Source organism: Acomys minous, assembly GCF_964271855.1.
Source record: "Acomys minous genome assembly, chromosome: 16".
Taxonomy (NCBI): domain Eukaryota; kingdom Metazoa; phylum Chordata; class Mammalia; order Rodentia; family Muridae; genus Acomys; species Acomys minous.
In genome coordinates, this window is record NC_140498.1 from 45,474,326 (window position 1) to 45,499,889 (window position 25,564).

At 43.7% G+C, this 25,564-nt stretch overlaps 1 protein-coding gene across 48 annotated transcripts in view; it reads left to right on the top strand.

Moving 5' to 3' along the window:
* The window catches only part of RBFOX1 (RNA binding fox-1 homolog 1), a 2,117,065-nt gene extending 2,096,943 nt beyond the window's left edge, over positions 1-20,122 (top strand). For 14 of the 48 annotated variants that reach the window (XM_084764450.1, XM_084764409.1, XM_084764417.1 and 11 more), the window contains 2 exons: positions 15,543-15,618; positions 17,235-20,122. In XM_084764450.1, coding sequence (XP_084620576.1) covers positions 15,543-15,618; positions 17,235-17,357 — 199 coding nt within the window. In that variant the 3' untranslated portion in view covers positions 17,358-20,122. Of the gene's footprint in view, positions 1-1,422; positions 1,476-15,542; positions 15,619-15,998; positions 16,286-17,234 lie in introns of those variants that run through there. The other 34 variants (XM_084764449.1, XM_084764405.1, XM_084764438.1 and 31 more) reach the window with 15 other exon arrangements.
* Positions 20,123-25,564: the final 5,442 nt, after the last annotated feature.

Genomic DNA, 25,564 nt, shown 5'->3' on the forward strand with positions numbered 1-25,564 from the left:
GTTGGGATTTTATTGGTTGGGAAGCAACTAGAATTTTCAACTGAATGTTAAGTTCCAGGGAATATTCTAGAGGCATCTCTGTTTATATTCAGAAGTGCACCTCTTGCGACAGTAAAATTCTCTTAAGATGTTTTATGGAATGCTCAATTGCTAGATGTTTTTTGAAACACTGGAACAAAAGCAATCATATTAAGACTCCCCCAGAAATGCATTTATCTGGGTTCTTGATCCCTATTCACAATAAAAAATCTAACAAATGAGAAGCCAGCATCTCTTTGGGGGCTTTTAAGGAATTTGAGACTCTAGCTGATCTCAGTGAGCCATTCCAGTCAGCAAGGTGTATATTTGAAGAAATAAACAGAACCTCTGCATCTGAACACCTTACACTGTGGAACTACCACCATTGAAAATAGCTAATGGGAGTCGTATCAGCTTTCTGGATTTAGTAAATCAAAGTGAAATAGCGTTTTCTATTTTTTAAATTTTCTCTCCAATATGCATCATTACAAAATAAATTAAGAGAGGTGGGGAAATGACTCAGTGATTAAATTTGCTGTGTAGCTATAAAGATCTGAGTTCAAATTCCTCAAGGACCCACTTAAATCCAGACACAGTGAAGTGTGCCTGTAGTTTCAGCACTCCTGCAGTGCAGTAGAAGGCAGAGGCAGGAGAATCCTCAGAAGCTCACAGACCAACTAGACAAGTGTACTCAGCTGGAAATACCAGGAGAGGTTATCTCAAACAAGGCAGATTGCAAGGTTATTATCTGACCCCCCATATGTGCATCATGACATGCAATGCCCCCCTTTAAAAAAAAAGAATAATTTGGAAAGATAGGGATTATTTCAGTTGGTGAGGATCAGTTTGCCTGCATATAACAAGCTTAGTTCGATAAAGAAATTATTACCCATAACCTAGTTTCATATGATGTTCGCTTCTATAATGAAAGTATTTTCTCCTTCCTTTAAAAAAAAACAATTTTCAATAGTATATCATAATGTATGGAGTTTTATGATATTCCCAGTTAGTCCTGGTACACTCTTTTCCTAGTAATAGTTTTTATTTTTAAAAAGTTGTAGTATGTGTTTAACATTAAAACATGTGTAAGCACAACTTGAAATAGCTTGGCCTTAGCCATGTACCCTGGCATGCTTTGGTAACACGCAGTATTAATACCCTGGCACAATAGCTTGTCCACGCCCACATCCCTATGTCCTCATGAGTTCATTTACGTGGTCCCGCATGCCTGTTTTGTGATCTTTCCAAGCTTTCCAAGTCCACGGTCCATCGGCACATTTCCTGGCCACACCCATGCAGACGCAGCCCCCTCCCCACCCTTCACCTGTGCACATGGAACCAATTGCCAGAGAGCACGTTTTCCCCCTGAGCGAGCAGTATTGTGAATTTTATCTTCTCTTCCAGAAATCAGTTCGTCTTCGTTGCAACAGATGAGATTTCTTGTAACACCTCTGCAGGTAACAAGACATTCCTACTTCCTGATGCTCCCATCTGAGTCTCAGTATCCTTTTTTTTTTTTTTCCTTTTTATCTTCTTCACATGCTGCAGTTTGTCACTGTAGAAACTTTAGTAGTTCCTATAAAGAGAGGAGACCATATACTTTTGAGTGTAGCTGAAGCTTTTAGGCTACCATATGAAAAATACTTGAGGCGTTTCCCTAACTCTGATGTTTGACTGTCTGGTTTTTACTAATACCTGGTTCAGAAGACTAAGCATGGTGGTAAACAGCTGCACAGCAGAAATCATGGAATAAGCGGTATTCCTCTTATAAAATGCTGATCAAGGAAGCTTAGGAACACGATGCGACTCTCATGCTTCTTTGACATATTATACTAGGTTCCTAGAGATTGAAATGGAAATTATTTGGTATCTTTATGGAATATTATTGGCCATAAGAGACTGCATTCACAAAGCCAGTGGCATTAGGAAGTATAATTACATCTGTCTCATAAGAAGGGGATCTTCTGCCCATTAGTTAAAGATCCTCCATTTCCTTTCCTTCAACACAGGACTTAGAGAAAGGAAGATTTATCTTGTGTTCAAAACCAGGCCATTGGTTAATAGAAATTGCCTACTTGCATGATATGTCCATCAAAACAACCCCTGTCATTTCACCTTAATGTAGTCCAGAGCAATTAAATTTGGAATTGCTTAATTTAAGTTCCTAGATAGTTCCTTAATGAATACAGACTGTTTCTCTCTCTCTCTCTCTCTCTCTCTCTCTCTCTCTCTCTCTCTCTCTCTCTCTCTCTCTCTCTCCCTCTCTCTCTCTCCTTGTATATGTTGGGGGAGGGCTAAAACCTAAGTTGCCTCAGATAATCACTAAGCAGTCTTGCCAATGGATGCTTTTGACCAAGGAAAGTGGATATAACAGCATGCCGCAGATGTTCGAAAGTATACATACCACCCAGTCTTACACATGGAGCACGTATCTGTTCCCAGTCACTTTTTATCAACGGAGTAGTAAACGAAGGTGAACATTACTAATAACGTTTCAGGCTCTATTCAGAGTCTTTAGAGAGATTGAAGGAAAGGAAGGACAGAGCTAGGAACAGGCTCGTGGTGGGGCCACACGGGTCTCCACATCTGGGTCATTTATAAAGGCATTCTCTGCGTCGTCAATGGATTGAGGTTTTACTCCAAGAGTTACACGAGCTCATTTTCTAAAGCAACTGCTCACCATGTTTACATAAAGCTCCTTTGCTCCTGAAGCTGCTCTTTCCTCCCCTTATCTCTACCCTCACGTATCCCTGCTTCTCCCAATCACAGGTGCTGCCATAGCAAATAGTACATTAATGCCTTACACTGGAAAATGGAGTGTTAATCTCATTTCTGGGAGTGGCAGGGTTAGAAATAGTTTCCTGGGACAGAGGAATAGCTTAACATTTCTAGAGTAAAGAAAAGGAGATGGGATGGGGAAAAGACCTGAATTGGGACGAATGGTGGTTTAACATGTGAGTGCGTATTGTCTGTGGTCGTACTGTTGTAGATTCACTTCCTCTCATGCTAAACTTTATGTGTTCTCCAGTGTGTCTCGGGCTATATTTTGACATCATAGATTAAAAGCTGAAAATTGGTAACCTCAAAGATAGATCTGACAACCCCTGTTATGTTGGCAAGTGGTCCACATGCAACCTTCTACATAGAAGCAACATGTAATGCTTGCATGAGCACGCCCTGGTTCTCCCCCTCTCCTGTCTTCTCTAGGAGGGATGCTCAGCAAATTCCTAATGAATTGCTGTAGATTGCATTTCAAAGATGGCACTGTTCCTCTGATGGCCATATTAATAACGTGTTGTGTGTTGCATAAGGAGGAGTGGAGGTTTTGAATCAAACAGGAAGGAAAAGATACCCATGTCCATCAGATCCCCTTGCAGCTAGCCTACTTCCCATACAAAGTCAAAATGAGAACTCAGAACAGTAGTGGAATCCACGTCCTCTTGGAGACCTTCCCTTGCAACTGTAAAATCCCAGTACACGTACACCCTGCACAGCCCACTTGCTTGTCAAAGAAGCACCACAGAGGGCAGGCCTGTGGCATCCTGGTATCTATCAACAACCAGGATACAACTCCAAGCACGTATGTTTTTCTGAAGAAGAGGATGAGCTTGGTGGTAGAAAACATGCCTGGGAGAAATAAACCTCGGGGCTTAATCCCCTGCATTGAATTAAAGGAAAAGAAAATCAAGACTCCTAAAATTCTGGTTTGTAGAGCTCGCAGGATTTTATTTTAAAAATTCTTAGCAGGATGGGTTCTTGGAAAAGACAGCAAACAGTGGGAGATGTGAGCACGCAGTTTGTAACACACTGGTGACACAATGATCCGCAGAGGCAGGTCATGATCCGTTCCCTGGGGTCCCCAAGACAATGGCATGCTTTTCCGTTGGCATATTTTGCAGAGGATGTCCTCATGGTGACTCTTTTGCTAGCTGCGTGGAGTGGTTGCCTATTCACATCTGTTGTCTGTGAGATCGTTTGTGTGAGAACAACACTTTTCTGACTAAGTGATTTTAAAAATTCCAATATTTGAGTTGGTCAGTCTTCCTCTGGGTGGGGCTGATCTTGGAAGGAACACGGGGAGACTGTCCCTTTAGCGGCAGCATGGAAGGCCCTGCTGCACCTACCTAGCCCACGTGATGCATCTATTAATGTATAACAGCAAGAACCTACTGTAGGTTGGAGACTGTGATAGGTGGAAAGGGGAGAGGGCGTGGTTTTTCCAGCTGAGAGCCATCTCCTGCCTCTGTGCTTTACTAGACCACTTTCAGGATGAACTAGTGACTGCAGTGGAACGAGATGAGTCTAATGCGAGAATGGAGGCTGCTGAAAAATCAAGTTACTTAAAGGTTGGAATTACTTCAAGTCTGTTGGCAACTAAGAAGCTATCTTCACATGCTAGGGATGCATCTAAGCCCTGAGATCACAGCATTAGTTTGGGATAAGCCATCTGTTTTGTGGTGAGCATACCCCAAATGGCACAGATGAAGAAACATGGTATATACTTGTTTATAAAGTTAGACTGGAGGCAGTGAGATAGCACACTGGATAAAGGCAACTGCCATCAATCCTAACAACTTGAATTTGATTTCCAGGGCCTGCATGGTAGGCGTGAACCAACCCCCCCCCCCAAGCTGTCTTCTGAGCTCCACATGCCTGCCATGGCACATGCATACACATGCATGCACACAGGACAACAATCCAAATGTTCTAAGAACAGATTTAAAAAGATAAAGTTGGCACACTATTAAGTATGCAAAAAGGAGTTGGGGAGAGGGACTTTAAGGTGCCATGCAGCTTTAGATCCCGTGATCAGAAACACTTTCCTCACTATGGTGTCACTGTAGAACACACACGTTTAGTCAAGGAATGAACCACACATTCCGTTTCTATTGCTGTAATATAAACAACCAACAGGCATCAACCTAGGAGTAGAAAGGGTTTCTTCTGTTTGTGATTCTAAGCTACAGTCCTTCACTTTGGAGATGCCATGGCAGGAACCCAAGCATTCAGTCACATCATTCCCTTGTCAAGGGCAAGCAGGCACTGCACACTTGCTGTCATCTACCTTGCTCCAGTCCTGGGTAGGGCAGAACCCTCTAATCAGATAATGGTATGGGCCACAATGGGCTGGATCTTGCTCCATCAATTAACAGTCAAAGCAGGCTCCCACAAACATGCCCATAGGGCAACCTGTTAAAGAAAATCAATTGAGACTCTTCTTCTAAAAAAAGTCTAAGTTGTAGTAACTTGATAGTTGAAACTAATCATCACAGCACATTTCTCAATTGAGAAGTCATCATTTTGAGCACAGAACCAGTGCGAAGGCACTGAGACTGGGCATGCTCACTGTTTCAGGAGCCAAGTATCCAGGGAGGTCAGAGCAAGTGTGTGTGTGTGTGTTGGAGATAGAGAGGAGATAGCAGGAGCTCATGAAGGTAGCTCAGACAAGTTAAGACTAAGAGGGTGTGAAGCCATTTGGTATTTTCCATAATCGTTGGAGGATTTATTTTTTAATTCTTTTTTTATTTAATTAATTTATTCAGATTACAACTCAATTGTTATCCTATCACTTGTAGTCTCCCGTTCCTCCCTCCTTCCCTCTTTCACCCTATTCCTCTCCCTGAGGTCTAAGATTGTGGGGGACCTCCTCCCCACTATATGGTCATAGGCTGTCAAGTCTCATCTTGGGAGCCTGCTTATTCTTTCTCTGAGTGCCACCAGGCCTCCTCACCAAGGGGAAGTGGTCAAATATGGGGCACCAGAGTTCATGTCAGAGTCAGTCCCCACTCTCCACATAACTGTCCATTGGGTAGATCAGAGTAGGGGTTCGATGTTTACTACTTGTATTGTCTTTGGTTAGTGCAATAGTTTGAGGAGACCCCCCCCCGGGCCCCGATCCACCCATCATGATGTTCTTTTTGTAGGTTTCATTTCAATCTTATTATTTAACAGTCAGGCAGAGATCTTGATAGAGACCAGAAAGTTCTATGATAAGAGCAGAAGAAAAAAGCTTCCCCGGACACCTGAAGGTGTGATGACAGCCTACAGTGACTCTTGGCTATGGGAGTTTGAGTAGTTGTTTTGGATAATATTTCATAGGAGAATAAGCAGGATATGGTGCTAGGGTTAGGAAGCACAAATCCAATGCATATTAAATGTAAACTCCTGTATTAAGTCACTTGTCTTATTGTCGGAACAAAAATGTCTGACCAAATAAACTTAAGGAAAAGAGGCTTTTATTTCGACTCACAGCTTGAGGATATAGTCATAGGGAGAAGGGCATGGCAGCCGAAGTCTGAGGCAGTTGGTCACACTGCATCTAAAGTTGGGAAGCGGAGAAGAATGAATGCTTTCTTCTTTTTATTGACTTTAGGGCCTCTCCCCATGGGATGGTGGCATCCATATTCAATGTGGATCTTCCTTCCTTGAGCAAACCAATCTGGAGCCTCCCTCAAAGATGTGCCAGAGGTTTCTCTCCTAGATGAGGCTAGACCTGGTCAACTTGACAATCAGTGTTGACCATAACCACCCCCTCTCTTCCTCTAGTGAGGTATAAGAGTTATCCTACTGTGAAGGGTTACATGAAGTCGTTTGCCCTTGTAACAGCTGTCTCTTTTGTGGACTTTCCTGAACTATTCAGGATGATGCATCAGTCACTTCCTGTTATTGAGTGAATTCTGTGTGTTAGCATGTAATAAGCTATATATGTACATGTGTAGATAAGTGCGCATGCACACACACACACACACACACACACACACACACACACACACACACAGAGTTTATCACAGTAGGGACTACAGAAAGAGTTCAGTCAGTAAAGTTCTTGATGCACAATCAAGAAGACCTGCTATCCAAGCCCCCAGAACCCACATAGAAAAGTAGCCCCAATTCCCAATGCTTGTGATACCCAAACAGGGATAAGTGTCTATTTAAAACAAACTTAGCTAAATACAGATGTCAAAAGCTGTTGGAGTCATCCACTGTGAGCCCGGTCTCTTAAAGAAGCAATATTTGGCACATCCAGGGCACCGGGCTGGAGATGTGCATTGTTTCCTTCCTTGACCCGCTTTGAGCCTGCATGCATGCACACACCTGCAATAAACACTCAGGTAATATTTAGGAGAAATTGGTCATTCCTCTAATGGATCCTTCAGCAAGCTCCCTCTAATTGTCCTCCCTGCATCAGGGTGTTCTGATTGCTCAGCAAAGTTGTCATGGAGAAAACTGATTTGCGGCTAATTGGTGTTGTTTCCAGTGGAGTGTGATGTGCATTTTGTTAGAAGTACCAGGTGCAGAGGGAACATGTAAGCAAAGGTACTTAGTAAAAATAATAATCCTGTTTATTGTGAGCTTGCTGTGTATGAGGCACTGTTCCAGGCTTGTGGCATGCAATAACAATAAAATGTCCTCATAAAAATAAAATGTCCTTATCCATTTACCTGGGAAAATTAGGGATATATAGGTAACTCTGAATTTGCCTAAGTAGAAGGAGGCGACAGCAGTGAAAACTAGGGAAAGAAGGATCATTATTAAGTTCAGAGTGTGAGACCTACTTCAGATAGAGAGCCCATTCAGACCCCCACCCATCCCTAACCTTGGACATGGATTCCTGAGTCTGAAAAGAAACCTGAATGTCAGCATTCTAGCAAGTTCTGCCAGGCATTTCCATAGCAGAGTTAGGTGCTTGAAAGTCTTTCTATCCATTTGTAAGGAGAGTACTGGACCCTTTTTTGGATGTGGCTCTTCTGTTGTCTTGACTTTGAGCCCTGAGCTGTGGTTAGCCCATCTGTATTTCTAAGTCTAAAGTATACAGAATAATTCATAAACATGTAGGTTTTCATTCCATTAATAGTTGTAAAGTGATTGTATTTAAATATATTGAGATAAATAAAAACAAAACCATGTGTCCAACTGACCACAATGGAATTTCAAACAAGATGTAGGGCTTATATCTATGGCTGCTGTTCTATTTCTTTGAAGTTGGATTATTGTACGGAAACACACAATCCATTGGTACTGTGCTCCCAACTTTAATGCTTTTGTGTTTCCAAGTAAAGCATTGTGTGTGTGTGTTGTCTTATTGATGTTGTTGTTGCTGCTGTTAGGATAAAAAAAACACAACTCGGGGTTCAAAGCCCAGAACCTACGTCTTTCTCACTATGTTACTTCTGACAGTCTTTGATCTGCTTGTATAAGCATAAGGGAGACCAACATTCCAAACCCCCATGGTCAGCCCAATAGGGGGACCACTCACATGTATGCCCCACCCCACATCCAAGAGACAGAGGGCATCATTTACAGCATTTGCTGTCAGCAACTGGTGCCTGTTTGGTGACTCACACTCATCTCCATCCTTCCAATAGATGCAATCCCTGTACTGTGAGGAGTCCTGCTTTTAGTTAACAAAGGAGTAACACAGGCAGATGATTCTGAAGATTTCAGACCCAAGGATCCTTAGCCTTCTCCACTTCTCAGCAGGATATTATCAGATTGTAGATCTGATGAAGGATACAAACAGTTCCATGACTGTGTATTTTATGCTGCCACTGGGATGCCACGGTGATTTCAAAGCATGATGGGAAATTCCTACTTACTTTTATGATAGTGGTGTAGAGACAAAGAGAAAGAGGGTTTCTAAGAGGCTGTCTTGCATATGCCTATGTCTCTCCTATCTGGTGAGGCATTCGTTCCACACTAACATACTGCAAGGCCCAATGTGGGACTTATTGTGTTTAACTAATTGCCTGGCTGCTGTTCTGCTTTGTAAATCTAGAATCAAGGTTTTTCTTTCACACCTCCCCCATTGAGATTCAGACTAATGCAGGGTATTGAAACTGCATTGAGATGACAGGAGAAATTATTCTATCTGATTTGACAGGGACATGGAGTCCAACTTCCTTACAGAATGACAAGGGGTTGCTGAGCAGGCATCCCCCAAGTTGACATCTGTAAGATCTTAACTCTGTTTGGGGATTAGGTTTTGTTTGCTTGCCTATTTTTATAAGTGAGGAATAGTAACGGGTTGAGTTGAAAGAGTAATGCTCGTAACTCTTCTGGAAAATGGGTGGATGGTGATTAGGTGAAAGAAGGAAGGAATACCAGCTGTAGGAAAAAGATGACCCCAAAGGTCATGTGCCTTCCAAAAGCCTTTCCTCCTCACTCTAAGGGATTCATGCTGCCTACAGCTCCTTTCCCCCTTCCAGTCCCTGGGAGGAGCAGACGGTGTAGTCTAAACGAGTGTTGATTTGGTCAAGATCTCATGTGTGCTCTTGATTCATTCCACTCTGGATAGGAGGGAGATACAGCTCAGCTACACATTCTGTCAGCAGTGCAGCAGCAGGCTGAGGAGCTTTCTTCAGAGTCTTTTCCTCTTCATTTTTGCAAAGGCCTCAGAATTCACCAGATGAGAGTGATCTAACGGGGAGACTATCTGGGTGGAATAATAATGTCTTCTGTATAACTTACCTCTCCACCTCCTCCCTCCTCATTGCCTCAGAGGGTCTCACCAAGAGTGGGCACTAGGGTAGGCCAACAAGCTGGTTAATACTCAGATCCCTGTTGGCTCTCCATCAGAAAATGAAAGAGAAGATGCATTGTCCAACCCCAGCACTCCCCGCATAGCAGGGCGTTAGATTCACTGGACCCTCACACCTTTTTGAGGTGTCAATTGGACTGTCAATTGGACTGGCTAGGAAGATCACACTGCCCTGTAAACTTGATCTCAGGGGGAAACTAAATTCACCCACCTTTCTGCCCCACAGGGATTCTCCCAGCTGTGGGAAGGTCATGCTACAGAGGTCATAAAAGACTCTTAGTTGGAAAGGAGTGAAATTAATGACACCTCACTTAGAAGAAAGCTGTGAGGCTGCCGTAACTCTGCTTGGGCTACCCACACAGGCACAATGGATTCCATTAGCACTCAACTTGTCCTAACTAGATTTTTGAAAATATTAATAATAAGTACTATTGATATGTCTCAGTAGGGTTGACAAAACACTTTTGTAATACATGGATTCAGGACTGGGAAGATGGCTCAATGGATAAAGTACTTACCATATAAGTATGAGGAGGGCAGATAGAGTCCCCAGCACTCACATAGAAGACAGGTGATGTGGCAAGCTGGCTAGCTAGACTAGCCAATTTTGCAAGCTCCCAGGGTCAGTAAGAGACCCTGCCGCAGTACATAAAATGGACATCAATCAAAGAAAACACCCAGTGTTAACCTCTGGCCTCACATATATACCTGGTATTAACATCTAACATTTACATACATCAGCACAGTGTGATAATATACACGCATTTACACACATGTACAAACACACATGCACACACACATCCTGCACATACAGATGCATACAAACAGAAATATGGGTTCCTATTTCTCATTCAAGAGGTAGAAGAATCATTCATGTCACTGCAACGTAACCTTGAGTTCAAGTAGGGTCATTAAAGCTACAGCTGTAACTTATAAATTAGGTAGCTCTTGATACCACAGCAGCTGTAATTTGATTGCTCGAAGTGCCCATGAGTGCATTATAATAGAATCTTTCAGTTGCCTCTGAAATCAAAAGTAGGAGCAGTCGAGAGAGGCCAGCTTGGGAGATCCTGTGTAAGAAGCCCTGCATACTAATGTTCTCTAGTCTCTGTGGACATGCAAATTTGGTGGAGCTCAGGTAGAGGCACACAGTTTTGGACTGGGATGGCTGTGGAACTGGGAAACAGAAGAGTCTTGTCTGACGTAGAAGACCAAGAATAGCGTAAAGACAGAACTTGGATATGGAGGTTCTTGGCCTTCTCCCCCGGGGGCTCCATGTTGCCTCCCCATTTTAACTTGACACCTTATGGCTGAAACCCATGATGGAGCAGCCGACAGAGGAGGTGTCCACTACCCCATGATTCACTTTCTTACAAGGATTTAGACTTTGTGGTCATTTGTCTAGTGTTTGTGATCTAGCAGGGCTGCAAAGCTCCGCATTCCATTGCAAGAGTCCCCAGATTCTTTTTTTCAGTATCTCAAAGGGTTTGAAATGTCTGCCCGTGGCTAAGGAGAATGTTCAGGAAGTACATACTAAAGAATCTGTGTCCTGGTAGGGTATGCAGCATGGTCCTGGGGAGCCAGCTGAATGGGGAAGAGTGCTTGCCCTCTAAGTGTGAAGAGCGGGGTGCACAGGTAAAGCATCACACGTGGCTGCATGTGTCTGGAACCCCCACATTGGGGAGTTGGGGAGTCAAAACAGACAGATTTCTAGAGTTTGGTTGGTCAGCCAGCCAAGCCAGGATGCCTCAGGGAGAGACCTTGGACTTAAGGCAATAGTGTGAAGGATGATAGTAGTACACATACACACACACACACACACACACACACACACGCACACACATACACACACACACACACATGCACACGCATGCACGCACCATATTTATTTTAATTAAGAAAAATTATGAGTTCAAGCACCTTTAAAATCCTGATTCACTCTTCCCTCCTCCAAATGGCCGGTACCACAGAGCAGACACAGCCTCAGCTCCATGGGCCTCTCTTATTATGAGGGAAACAGGTGAACAACTGTGTAAAGAAGTAAATGAAGTTATCAGAGATGTGCCATGTGGCATTAAGGGTAGACATGATTGGAAAGTAGCTTTTAGAGAGGGTGGTCAGAAGAGGAGGTGGCATTTGGACATTTGATCCAAACATAAACATTGAAAAGGAATGGTTCAAGCGGAAGAGGGTTGAGTGGTCAAGACCTGAGACTCAGCTTGCCTGTGCTCAAGGACTACAAGTGAGACCCGAATACCTAGGCCGCATGGGAACAAATTAAGGCCTGAAGGAGGACTAGAGAATATGATTCTAGAACTCCTGAAAACCCACTGGAGAGTCTTGAACAGAAGAATGATGAGATACAATTTATAGAGATTTACCTTTAATTAAATAGAGAAATAGATGGATGAATTAAAACCAAGGGCTAGATGGACAGATTATGCGGCTCTAAGAGTGGCAAATGGCTTTTGATTTAAAAGGATTTGAGTCGGGCATAGGTTACTGGATTGATCTGGTACCTTCTGTACTGATACCATATGTGAAATGCAGAGAGCACAATTCGTATTTCGTCAGTATTTGCTGGTTTGTTGGGATTGGGGCCAGGAGAGTCTCATGGTCTGATTATGCCGTGTCCAGTTTCACCAGAGTGCTGGTAGAAAAGACAGCCTCATCCCAGATCAGCCTCTGACACGGCAGCCTTAAGACACGGTACCCTCACTCTTGCGGGGGGTCCCTGGGAACTGCTGCTCTTTGTTCAAGCTGTGCTCACCCAGCTCCGAGGACATTGGGGTGTCTACGTGCCTGGCATGTTTGCTGAAGAAGTACTGCTCAAGTCCCCATCTTCCCTAATAACCTTGTGTCTAAATTGTCCTGTCACACAAGGGCGTGTTTAGAAATTAGCATTTGAAAAGAAGCTTCCTTGCTCTCTGGTAGAGCTGACATGGTCCCTTTTCCTTGGTGGAAATGAAATTTATTAATCATCATAAAAACCATGGTATTCTGAAGGTAGAGGTCACCCTGAGGAGAACAGGAGCCTTCTCACTTGGGAGGAACAGTTTGGGGGCGGCTGCATTTTCCTCAGTCTTGGAAGAGAGTTTTGTCAAAGCGTTACCTTGGGTTTTCTGCAAAGGTTGAAGCTATACCCAGGATTAGAACTCCAAAATAATTAGAGCAGACTAGAAGGTGGAAGCAGTGCTTTCCTTCAGTTTATTCACAGGGCTCATGGGCAGTGGACTCTCATTGATATGTGCAGTACTTGTGCACACACGTGCGTGCCTGTGTGTGGAGGCCAGGTGACAACGTCAAGTATCATTCTTCAGGGTATTACGCACATATTTAAGAGATGTTTCCTAATGATTTCTTCACTGTCCTGGCACTTGTCAAGTAATTTAACCTGGCTGGCCACTAATCCCCCAGGGACCCATGGGAATCTACTGCCCCAGGGCCACCATACTTTGCATTTTTGAATATATGGATTTGGGAGCACTTGACCAATCCAACTACTTTCCCAGCCCGAAGTGGACATTGTCACCACGGTCTATCTATTCTCAAAGTTAAAAACAAATCATCCAAAACTCCCATCTTCACTCTCACTCTGCGGAACTCTGCGGCTTGTCGCTTAAGATAAGCACTGGGATTCTTCTGCTTCTCTTCTGTTAATGTAACCACATTTACCAGGTGACATATTAAGGAACAACCTAAATCAATAAAATAAAACCAAATGCCATTGTCATGTTAGAATCCTCATGCATTGACCTTGCCTCTACTCCTTCTCGAGGACAGTGGGCTGGCTGATCGAAATGTGTATTTCTAAGGAACAAAGAGACACAGAGGTATTTGAGTGAAAGAAAAGGGCGCAGGAGCAGATGATCTCTTGACGTCAGAGAGAAGTGTGCCTCTGAGCAGCAGGACACGTGGCAGCAGGGCTGCTGGGGATGGGGGAAGTCCTGGCTAGATGCTGGAGGTCAGACCACAGGATTTCAGCTCCTGGTCATTGGACGCATGCACGACGGGTGTGGCTGCTAGAGACTTCCCATGGCGTGTTCCTGCCAAAGCTGGAATCCTCTGTTGTTTTGTCCTTCTGGATTTAACTCAAACTCTAAGGCTTAGAAGGGCTCCCTATGTTCTACTGTGCAAAGCAAGTCAACTGACTGGATAGATTCTCATCTGGTAAACAGGAAGGCAAGGTCTTGTGCCTTCACCATCTACTCCTAGACCTGCCACTGGCCCTGAGTCCTGCCCCGGTGTCTTGGGTCACCTCTTGCTTTTAATAGGCTCCAAGAAAGACGATTAGAAGGAAAATGTGGGAAAGATAGTAAACAGCACTAAAGTGCACTCAACTTGCATTTCGAGGGATCAGCAATGAGTTTCCTCCGTAATGTAAAGTTAAAAAATTTTTTTTAAAAATTCAGAGTCAAAAGCTGATAAAATGCATAGATACTGATAAGTAGGACTGGGGCATCCTCCATCTTCCATCCTCCAATTGCTGTGGGTGCTGTCCACCAATGCAGCTTAGCCATGCCCACCGCAGCTCCAACACTGGCTTACTACTAAAGGAAGCTATTTCAACTGGGCACCCTATCTCCCCTCCCCCCACAGCAAAGCCCCCCAGCTACATTTGCATTACTTGGGTATTATATAGCTTACTTACTTGCCTCCCTGGGGAGACGAGCTCTCACATGCAACCCGCAGAATAAGATCAAAACCTGCGTCCAACTCACCATTGCCTGCTCTCTTCCTCTCTCTTGCTATGCCTGCCTCTTTCTCCTCTAGAGAGCATCCTCTCCATAATCCACTTGTGCTAGAGTCTTCATGTTTGACTTGCCTTCCAGGAATCCTAGCCTAAGATTGCAACTGAGCGTTGGTCAGTATCAAAATCTCACTGTTCCAACCATCTCCAGAAAGATATCAGGGCATGGGTGTCAAAGAAAGGATATGTGTGCTATGGAGCAAAGTGTGCACATCGCCCTGGGAGGTTTGAATGTCTGCTCCAGTTCTGTCTACCATGTCGCCTACAGCCTGTGATGTAAACTAGAAATTCACTGAACACCCCATACATTTGGTTTCTATCCGTTGTTCGTTTTCATTCTAATGCCAGCCTTTGAAGCCGTTGTAATTGAGAGAGAAGACAGCAAAGACAGACAAAAAAAAAATCAGAAGTTCAGGAAGCCGGACAAACACATGTTCCAAATGTTCTGCTCTTTAAAACCAGGCCAAGGATAGATAAGATACTTTAATGCTAAGATGGAAGCGAAGCCAGGCTATGGTTTCTGTATTTGACCCAGGGGCCCCACGGACCTTTCACGGTGTGGATAGGAGCTGCACAGGCAGATCACGGGGCCCTTTCTGATGTGCCTGAACTCATTTGCTCGGTGACAGTCAAATCATGTGCAAAGGCATCTAACTCATCTGCTCTTGAGCATTAAATTCTGTCTGGCACACTAGAATTCTCAAGACCAGTCTCTCTAGTGTTTGATTCCTGTCTGCCTCTCCCTCTGAAGTAGCTACATCACAGTAGGGGTGGGGGTGGGGGTGAGGGGATGTGTGTGTGTGTGTGTGTGTGTGTGTGTGTGTGTGTGTGTGTGTGTGTGTGTGTCTGTGCGCTCACTTACATTTAAATGCCACATCTATGCAGTAGTCCTCTGAGATATTACCACCAAGGGTTCCATGAATTGTGTAAATGTACTTTGTGATGTTTCAAAGACAACAATCGTATAACAATGTCCTCCTCAGAACGGGTCCCCGTCACTGACTTGCACGTGACTGCATATGGAACACATCCATATGACCAGCTGTGTTAAGTGGGCCACCACGCTCAGTCTGAACTTCCTCATACGCGGGCGGGAGCGGCATGCGGGAGGGGTGTTTCATGTTTTAGGATGAGTACAGCCCCTCCATGCCGTCTCAATGTTTGTATCTCATTGCTGGAGTTGCTTCAGTGGAAGTGTACATCGTGGACCAGTCTCACGTCTCCCTTCCTTTGCAGTTACGGACGAGTTTATGCTGCCGACCCCTACCACCACACACTTGCTCCAGCCCCCACCTACGGCGTTGGTGCCATGGTGAGTAGCGGCTCCTCCTTGTCCTCCGCTCTTCCTGCCTTCCTCCCTGCCCTCCCACCCCAAGCTGGGGCCTCAGTATGGGCTGATGGTTGAAGTCCTCTCACTTTCCCTTAATTGAATTTGTCTCTTGTGCTAACAGCAGCTAAAATGCCACATTAATCCTCCCAGTAAACTTGATAAATGTCTTAATTTCTTGGCAATGTAGTGCATGTAAGTTATTATATTTCTAATTTTGCAAGTCTCACCTAGCGAGCACTTACCTTAATGGAATAATTAGTCATTTTGATAATTAAATCCATCACTAACGGAATGCAGTGTCAATGCAGAACTTTTTTTTTCTTTTTTTTTTCCCTTCCCTCCCCTGCTGCTCATTCACATAGCCCCAAGGTTCCAGCCCCTGCACAGACTTCAGAGGAGCTAAGCTGCACACTTCCAGGCCTCTGCTGTCAGGCAGCTGAGCATCTGCCTGCCTCTCCTCCCCTTTTACAATTCATGTTTAAAGTCATAGTCGCCCAGGAGAGAAAGTAGACAGAGGGGCACACTTTGTGTGTGTGCCTAGTACATGAGGAATTAAGGAATCAGCTGGCTTTGGGGGTTGTCTTGTTTTGTTTTGTTTTTTTCCTTGGGGGGTGGGGCGTTTGGGATTTTGGGTTTCCTTTTTTGTTTTGTTTTGTTTTGTTTTGGGAAGGGTAAGGGGGAGGGTAAAAGTGGGGGGCAAGGGTGGGGTGAATTTGCCTGTACTTGTTCAAACTTCTATGCACTAAAACTCTTGAGTCCAGTAAGACGTGCCCATCGCGTGAGAGCATATGCGATCATTACAGCGCCTTGGCATGCAGTCTTCTGCTTGAGTTGAGAATATCAGTCCTCTCTGAAAACTCAGTCCCATGGGCATTCATTGGAATCGCCAATAGCTGTAGCAAAGAGGAAATGCTTAAGTCTCACCTCATCGCCATAGGAAGCTATGGCTAGAAAGTTCCCTGGACCTCGGGTCATAGACACCCAAGCAGGATTAGAAAAGCTTCCGGTTCAACACAAGCTTAACCACACGCAGCAGTGCCCCTGCCCCACCCCCACCACAGCATCAGAACCCGTAGGTTGCCCAGGCGAATCCAGAAGCAGGCTTTTATTTCTATCTCAACGTGGCATTGGACAACCCCGCTTCAACACCTAGGCCACTTGAGGAAAGGGCTGGGAAGGAACGCCACATCCCTACATTCAACAAATCATCCGGAATCGCCTTTGAGTGTAGATAGAGCTTCTCCCAGTGGAACATCCTATCAACTAACCGCTCATCAAAGGAGCAAACCAGCAAAATGAACCCGTTCCTACCCATTCTCTTTCCCGTTTGTAAACCGGAGTCCTCATAGCCGGTAGGACCACCAGATCTAATTGATTTTCCTGGAAATAATTTTTTTTCATAAGGAATTACAGAAGGAGGTTAGGACTGACCATACCATTAGCTTTCTGAAAAGGTCCCAGGATGGGGAAGGGGGTGCCCTCTATTTTGGTTGGTTTTAAGTGTCTACTTTTTTTTTTTACATTAGTCTTTTTGATGATCCACATGTTACAAAAGGAAACATGTAAAAAAAGACCCCCCTCAAATTGCTTTGTTTCAGAATGCTTTTGCGCCCTTGACTGATGCCAAGACTAGGAGCCATGCTGACGATGTGGGTCTCGTTCTTTCTTCATTGCAGGCTAGTATATACCGAGGGGGATACAACCGTTTTGCTCCATATTAAGTGACAGAACCATTAACAAACCAACAAAACAAAACAAAAACAAACAAACAAAAACAACCTTCCAGTGTGGGGAGAGAGGAAGCTTCCCGAGGCCTGAGTGTCCCACCACACGTAGTAGGACATCACTTTAGCAACTCAAAGAAACAACAACTAAAAAAAATTTTAAAAAAAGAGAGAGAGAGAGAGAAAGAGAAAAAAAATTACATTTTTTTAATCTTATACCTCAGATATTTTGTTCTGTGTATTTTAATATTGTGGGTCTTTGGTTTCTGAAGGTTTTCGTAGTTCAGTTGCTGGCTGTAGGAATTTTTGTGGTTGATCTAGAGAGAGAGAGAGAGACTAGATATGAATAAAAACCGATTTAGGGCCATATCCAGAGTGCTATATTATGTAAATGAATTATATATGCTGAACATGAAGCTACTGGGGTTAAGCTGTTTGGGAAGAGTCTAAGTGACAAGTCATTCTTTCTGCATCTATTTATTTTCTTCTGTAAAAGGGGAGGCCGGGAGGGGCTTAGGGGTTTGGGACTTGGGGTTTGGCTGAAAGAAAAAAAATAAATATATATATATATATATAGTAACTGATGAATCTAAAGGACCCACTGCACCAACGATAATAAATCTATGGTTCTAAGTTACTCCTGGCAAAGTCAAGCCAAAGGCCGTGTTAAGAATCTGTTTCGTATAGGACTGAGGTTGGAGTTGAAGGAAGCTGTGTAGGTCTGCTCTCTGATCATTCCACCCGCAGTACTCAGCTTCTTCCATACCCACTAGTTATTTAAGCAAAGACTACTAGTTAGGCCATCAATAAGCATTCTTTTTATATTTCTTCCAGTCTGAGAAATTATTGATATCACTGCTGACTTTTATATTATGGGAGGGAAAAATTAACATTAATAAAAAGGTGATAAAAAGCACTGTTTCTATTTTTTCTTTTTTTCCAAAAAAAAGAAAGTAATAAAAACTTAAATTCTTTGTACCAGTTAAAAAAATATGTATAAACTTTACATCTGTGCAGTGGAGTTATGTTCTAGAGAGAGTCTCTGAGGCTTTAGTTTTAGCTTAGTAGATTAACTGTTAGAGACAGACGTATAATTTTTATGGAATTACATGATAATCATATCTGGATTTATAGTCGCATTTTACAAGTATCGCAATCATTGAATAGAGATAATCACGGTATTTTCATCAGCTTGATACTTTTTGAAAACATGACTGCGCTGTGAGCAACTTGCAATTTTTCAGTCTGTGAGAGCCTGCCCTTCCCTCTCCCCAGTGCCCCAGGGTTATGTTAAACTGCTATCTCTACTTCTGTCTCCAAGGCCCAAGACAGTTGTCAGAAGGAAGCAAAAACAAGGCAAAAAAAACCCCCAAAAAACCTGAAACTAGAACCGTTCTAACCCTCCCAAAAGAACAGAGTCTGCCCCATCCTTTCTTGGAAAAGGGCCAGAGCAACGCAGCCGAAAAATTGCAGCCTGTGATTTTCTTCTGTTTGAATCCCCCCACCCCACCCCCCATGTTGTCCTGTTTACAAGCTAAACTAAGTTGGGGTATCTGTCATGGGTCTTCTTGTGTTTGTATTTAAATTATAAAATATCAGCAAGCTGTCCCCTGAGTAGTGTTACTGCCTGTGTGTGCAGTGCAGGCCCCATGGCACGCACTTTAGTAAGTTATCAACTCACGCTGTGAACCCGCCAATCTGCTGTAACAACTCTGCTTTAAAAATCGAAACCAAACAAAACTTTAAAAAGAAAAAAAAAAGTGTTTGTGATCCAGCTTTTCCTCGTCATCCTACGTGCATGCCCGTAAGATCGGTTGGATATTAAACCATCAATAAAGTTTCATGAGATTTGAAAACAAAAGTTTTTTTTTTTGTAGCTTCGATATGTAAGACGGATGATCATGGTTTGGGAGAGAAAGGAAAGGAAAGGAAAAGGCAAGGAGGGGAAGGGAGAGAGACTGCTGAACTGCTGAGGAGGGAAGGGTCTAGAAACTGGTCTTTCACCAGGACCCCTTTGAGTAGAGAGAGATGAGAGACAGGGGTCTGAGGGGAACTGCTTGGCAGCATCACTTGAAGGTCCTCATTCCTCCACCTGCTGCAGTGGGATGACCATGTGTGCGCCTGGTGGATGTTATCCAAGGCAACAGTTTCTTATGATGCTGTAGCACTCGACCCCGGATGGGATACAGATAGTAATAGAAAAAGTGGGCTGCAGAAGGACCAACAGATCCCTCCCAGCCGCCCCAGCTCTCCAAGCCCAGAACCTGCGTTGTGTATGAAATCACAAACATGGAATTCTTACTGTGCTGGCTAAAGTAAAACTCATTTGCAGTTTTGATTTTCATCTATGAACTGTACATCCCCCCCCCAACGACTGTATGTAGTTTTAATAAAAATCATTTAGAGCGAGTGGGTGCCAACCGATGTCGCAGAATCCCTGTCCAGGCACTCTGCTGAGCTGCCGATAAGTCGTTTTAAAATGTCATGTCAGAGGTGTAAACAAACATTTTGGATTTTTTAAAAAAAACAGTATTTATTTGGAATGTTTTCATTTATCTAAATAACTATTGCTATTATGAATTATGGAAAAAAACGATTAATGTGGCATATAGTGACTTCTTAACACACATCACTCAATCTGCAAACCCAGAAAATGTGTATATCTGTCTTTAGAAATTAGTGTTTATATCACTTACAGTGGTTTGTGAATAAAGAAAACTGGTTTGTAATATCAAAAAATAAAAGCTTAGTCTGAAAAGGTACCTCTAAGTTGGTGTTTTCAGTTCTTCTGCCTCCGTGGATTTCTTGACAGGGTCAATTTTACACACACACACACACACACGCTCACCTATAGCCTTGTTCCTATCAGTAGACTGAAGTAGGTGCCACCAAGTGGCCAGGGGTAGACCAGATGATCCTATAGCCATTCTGTTCCTCTGGGTTAGATCTCTTTTTTTTTTTTTTTTTTTTTTTTTTTGTCTATCCAAAGAAGCTAATGAACCCATGTGGGGATGTATAAGAAACAGTTCACTACACTTTAGCTGTCCTCCCAGTATGGTTCTGTGGTATAACCGCATTATCAGCACACTGTACATTTCAAATACAAGTAATTAGAAGATTTCATTTGGGCCTTTGTAAAGAAACCTGAGAGGTCACACTACTGGCTGCTTAGGATGGGTCAGGCAGCAGGTTTTGTCTTTTGAGTTTCTTATTTCACTTAGGAATCCCCTCAGGACTTAAGAAGGTAAAGCAAATGTGTCAGTGGCCAAGTCTAAGGACCTGAGTTCAATCTCTAGAACCCATGTGATGGAAGGGGAACTGACTGCCACAGGTTGTCCTCTGAACTCTGTCCTTGCACCTCAGCATACACATGCCTCTACATACACACAAAATGTAAAAACTTAAAGTCCACTGGAAGTTGGCCATAGTAGCTCATACCTGCAATGCAAGCCCTCAGGATGATTGTCTTCAAGCTCAAGGCCAGTCTGGGCTACATTTGAAAACCTACCTGGAAAATTAGTTGTTTTTAAGTGTGTGTATGTGTGTGTGTCTGTCTGTGTGTGTGTGTGTGTGTGTGTGTGTGTGAGAGAGAGAGAGAGAGAGAGACAGAGAGACAGAGAGACAGAGACAGAGAGAGAGAGACAGAGAGAGACAGAGACAGAGAGACAGACAGACAGAGAGAGAGAGACAGAGAGAGAGAGAGACAGACAGACAGACAGAGAGACAGACAGAGACAGAGAAAGAGAGAGAGAGAGAGAGAGAGAGAGAGAGAGAGAGAGAGAGAGAGAGAGGTTCATGTGAGATCAGAGGCTTTGGATTCTCCTGGAGCTGGAATTACAGGCCTCAAAGAGCCTCTTGATGTGGGTGCTGGGAAGTCTTTCAGGTCCACTAGAGGGGCGGTGCATATTCTTAACCACTGAGCCTCTCTCTCTCTCTCTCTCTCTCTCTCTCTCTCTCTCTCTCTCTCTCACCAACATGAACTTCATCGACTTCTTCTCTACATTGCATCTGGTGAGCCAATCACAGGTGACAATTCTTAGGCCACTCAGCTGGAAGAACTTCCACAGCGAAAAGCCATCATTGTATGGAAGGTACCATCTTCCAGTGGCCATAGTGACCAAGCCTGAGCTCCACTTTCATGCAGGCTGAAGAATGTATGTACTCATATACACATGTGTGTAGGATCTGTGTGCACACATGCACACAAGCACATGCACCTACACATGAAGTGTGCTTTCAACCTTCCTCTCCACAGCCTGGGATTACTTTCATCAGCAATGAAGTAAAAAACTAAATATGAAAGTAATAGCTCCGCACCAGGAGAAAGGAAGCAGGCATTTGGAGTGGGAAATTTACAGATCTTGGTTTGGCAGTGGCTCTTTTACTTTTCTTTTATGTAGAAAAATACTCACACTCACACAGAGAAGTTTTTATTTTTAATTTGGGACACTTGCACGTATATATGCAGTTCCCATTTGTCGATATAAAGGAAATAGGCTATATTTATATTTTTCCAATTTATTTACTTTATATGTATGTGTATATATTTGGGAGATTATGTATATTCACAAACATACACATGCACACATGCAGTCCTCCCGAGTGTGTTTGTGGATGTCAAATGACATCTTGTATAAGGGTTTTCCCCATTCACTGTATGGAACCTGGGGACCATGCTCAGGTAGTCAGGGTTGGCATCAAACTCATTTACCTGCTAAGCCATCTTGGCAACACCTCGCTGAACTTCAGCTACCTCAACAGTAAAAATAATACAGGATCTATCTGTCCAGTGGTGTTCTTGGGCAATTAGATGCATTAAAACCTGGTCTGCGATATAGCAATTTTTCTTTGTAATAAGGAATCATGCTTATATACATATACAAACACATACACACATGTTTCAGTAGCATATGTGTGTGTGTGTGTGTGTGTGTGTGTGTGTGTGTGTGTGTGTGTATGGACACAGGTTTACACCTGAAACATATATATATATAGGCAGGCACATATAGATTCAAGTCTACATGCAGATGAGTTGTGTGAGCTGACAAACATGGCAGCTAGAGGCATTCTTTGGTGTCATCGCTTAGGACATGGCCACCTTGGGCTTTTAAAATAAACTCTGCCATTGGCCTTGAGCTCATCAAGTAGGCTAAGCTGACAGGCCACCAAGCTTCAGGCAGGGACCCAGCTGTCCGGATCTCTTCTCCAGCTTTATCTCTCAAGCATACGCCACCCCACCTGTGGCTCAAGCCTCACATTTACATGCAAAGCACCTTCCCACCTTCCCTATCTCTGCTGCCCACAGTTTTATTTTACTTTGTTTTAGGATGGTCTAGCTTTGGACAGAACATTCCCCAGCCTAAGCTTCCCAAGTTCTGAAATGTCAAGCATGCCCTGCTTGCAGCTGAAATGTCCCTGCTGCCATTATTAGCTCTAATATATTAAATTGATTTAGGCATGTTTCCTAAATATATTTAATTGTATGCCCAACAAATAGCTCCCTAAGGACATACTTACTTAAAGTAGGTGATCAGCAAAAGAGATTTGGTAGTATTATTATCATAGCCCTTATTATTTGGGTCCTCCTGAACCCTCAGTGGTTACAAGTGTTACTGCCAGTGTCTACCAACCAGCATCGGAGCTCCAGCAGGCTGGGGACATGCCCAGGGTGAGCAGCTCTAAGCAGCAATATGGGACACAGTGGCTGGCTGCACAGTATCTACTGCTCCATGCCGATGCACACTTCACACACACCCTGGCCTTCATCCTTGTAGCTACCCATGCCCCAGAACCTGTAAGCACTGTAGATACAGGGCAAATACAGGGCCCTTCCTCGCCAACGTATTGCACACTCAGAGGCACCGGCCTCCAGTAGCTGGCTAGGGAACTCTGGTCTAGATCAGGGCTCCTTTGAGCTCTTTCCACTGACGGTCCTTTTTTTTTTCCTCAAGAAATCTTAATATAACCCCAAGTGTATAGGCGTTTGAAATAAATATACCAATCAGCCTTTGATAAACACCATAAAGAAATTCATCCTAAAACAATCATGGCATGTATATAATTGAACATGTATTAAAGAACAAATATGCACACTAAAACGTAGATGTGCTTGTTTTTCTAACACAAGCCAATGCAAAGATACACCGACTTTATATGACCATGCTGAGAGACGATGACGGGGAAATATTTGAAAGTGTTTGTTTTCCGTAATTAAACCATTACCGTTCTAGAAAAGTGGGGAAAAAAATTGTGTGTACTGTAAAAACAGCGCAGCTGGGCCAGCAAGATGGTTCAGCAGAGGTGAAGGTGCCTGCCACCAAGCCAGGCCACCTGAGCTCATTCTTCAAGACCCACTTGGTAGCAGAGAGAGAAGCAACTCCCATGAGTCGTCTTCTGACCTCCAAATGCACACCATGGTCCACTCCCACCATCAACACACAAAATAAATAAAATGACAGTATTAAAAAAATTTTTTAAACTGCAATTTACAACATACAACAGTATAAATTCTAAACCAAGGTGTTCCGGGTACCTTGCGTAGTGTGACTCGGGATGACCGTGTGCACAGTGCCACATGCACGTGTCCTACGTTTGGAACAGAAGCTGCAACGTACTCTCAGATTCAGCACAGGTAAGCACTTACGGAAACAACCTGAATTCATCTTCCGTCGCTTTGAATTGCTTTTTGGTCACTCAGAAACTTTTTACTCTTGCCACAATATTGGGAGGGAACCCCCATAGTAATCCACAGTTTAAGCAACATTGGTTTAGGGGATGCAATACCACAAGAACTCCTCTCCCGGACATTACCTTGCAATCTTGCATACTTATGAAGGGACACCCCATATCCCTCAGGACACCGAGAATGTGCTGGTGACTTTGACATCCTAGCTCTCTGACTGAAATAGACAGATGGCGCGTCGCCTGAGTGAAGCAAAAAGTCAGGAAGAGCAGAAGTATTCCCCAGGCTCAAGAAACGAAGGGAAAAAAAATAGCAGGTGTAGGTAGGAAAGTGCGGAGACCCAAATAAAGTAGGGTAATGGTGCTAAGCGGGCAGGGAATGGCTGGGAAGGCTCAGAATGCAAATTGGAAGTTTCAGCCTGCAAAATGTTAAATCTCCCAAGGCCCCAGCTCCCTGCAAAATCCACCTTTAAGCAGACTGTAATAACTGCAGGGGGCAAAGCAGCCCCTTCCTGTTCACATGTGGGAAGTCAAACTTCCTGCAGCCATACCAGGAAGTGGTGGAGAATGGAGAAAGCAGGTCAGAGGCAACTATCTCTTCCAAACACGCCAAGGCTGACTAGAGTGAGGTACTGCAATTCATTACCAGAGAAAGGACTGGAGCCCACTGCCCTAATGAGGCCAGATGAGAGTGACAGTGGACCAGCTGGCAGCTGCTTGCTCCTTTTTAAGTTTTCCTAGGTTATGTGTGTGGTGGGCATAGGGGTGTTTCAGAAAGTCAGCTGAAATGATGCTTTAACCCAAAACAAATAGAAGCATAGGAAAAAAAAATTCTACAAACCTTTCCATTTTAATTATGTCATTCAAATACTGATATTCAGAATTATTTCTGCCCTGGTACAGTGGAAGGAAAATATAAACTTCCCAGTCTGAAAAGCAAAATTTCTGCTACTTAAAACGAAAGGACTCGGCCAAGTTGATTAACACAGAGAGAGAGAAAGAGAGAGAGAGAGAGAGAGAGAGAGAGAGAGAGAGAGAGGAGAGAGAGAGAGGAGGGAGGGAGAGAGGGAGGGAGGGAGGGAGAGAGGGAGGGAGGGAGGGAGAGAGGGAGGGAGGTGTCACCCATTAAGTCAAAGGCCTCCTTACGACAGCTGCTGCACAGATAGAAGTGGGGACAGGAAGATTTAGTGGCTGAAGGGATTCCTTAGTTTTTTTTAAAACAATGTCTGGCTGAATTAGTCTTTTTCTTCTGTGTTCTCACAGTGGTTCTTACCATCTTTGTTTGCCTCACAGGTCCCCACGCCCCACATCTTCCTGAAGAGCCCTGTGGTCTTAGGCAATTTAATTAGCCTCCTTTGCGCTTTCCTATCGGTGAGACCCCCTTCCCCCACAATCAGACTTCAGTATGGGTTCAAGGCTGCACAATCATGATGCTGAGGGTTCTGGAAAATCATTTACCTTTGGTCTGGGGACAAACAAGCCCCTAATTTAGGGCTTGATTTAAAAAAAAAAAAAGACAAGAA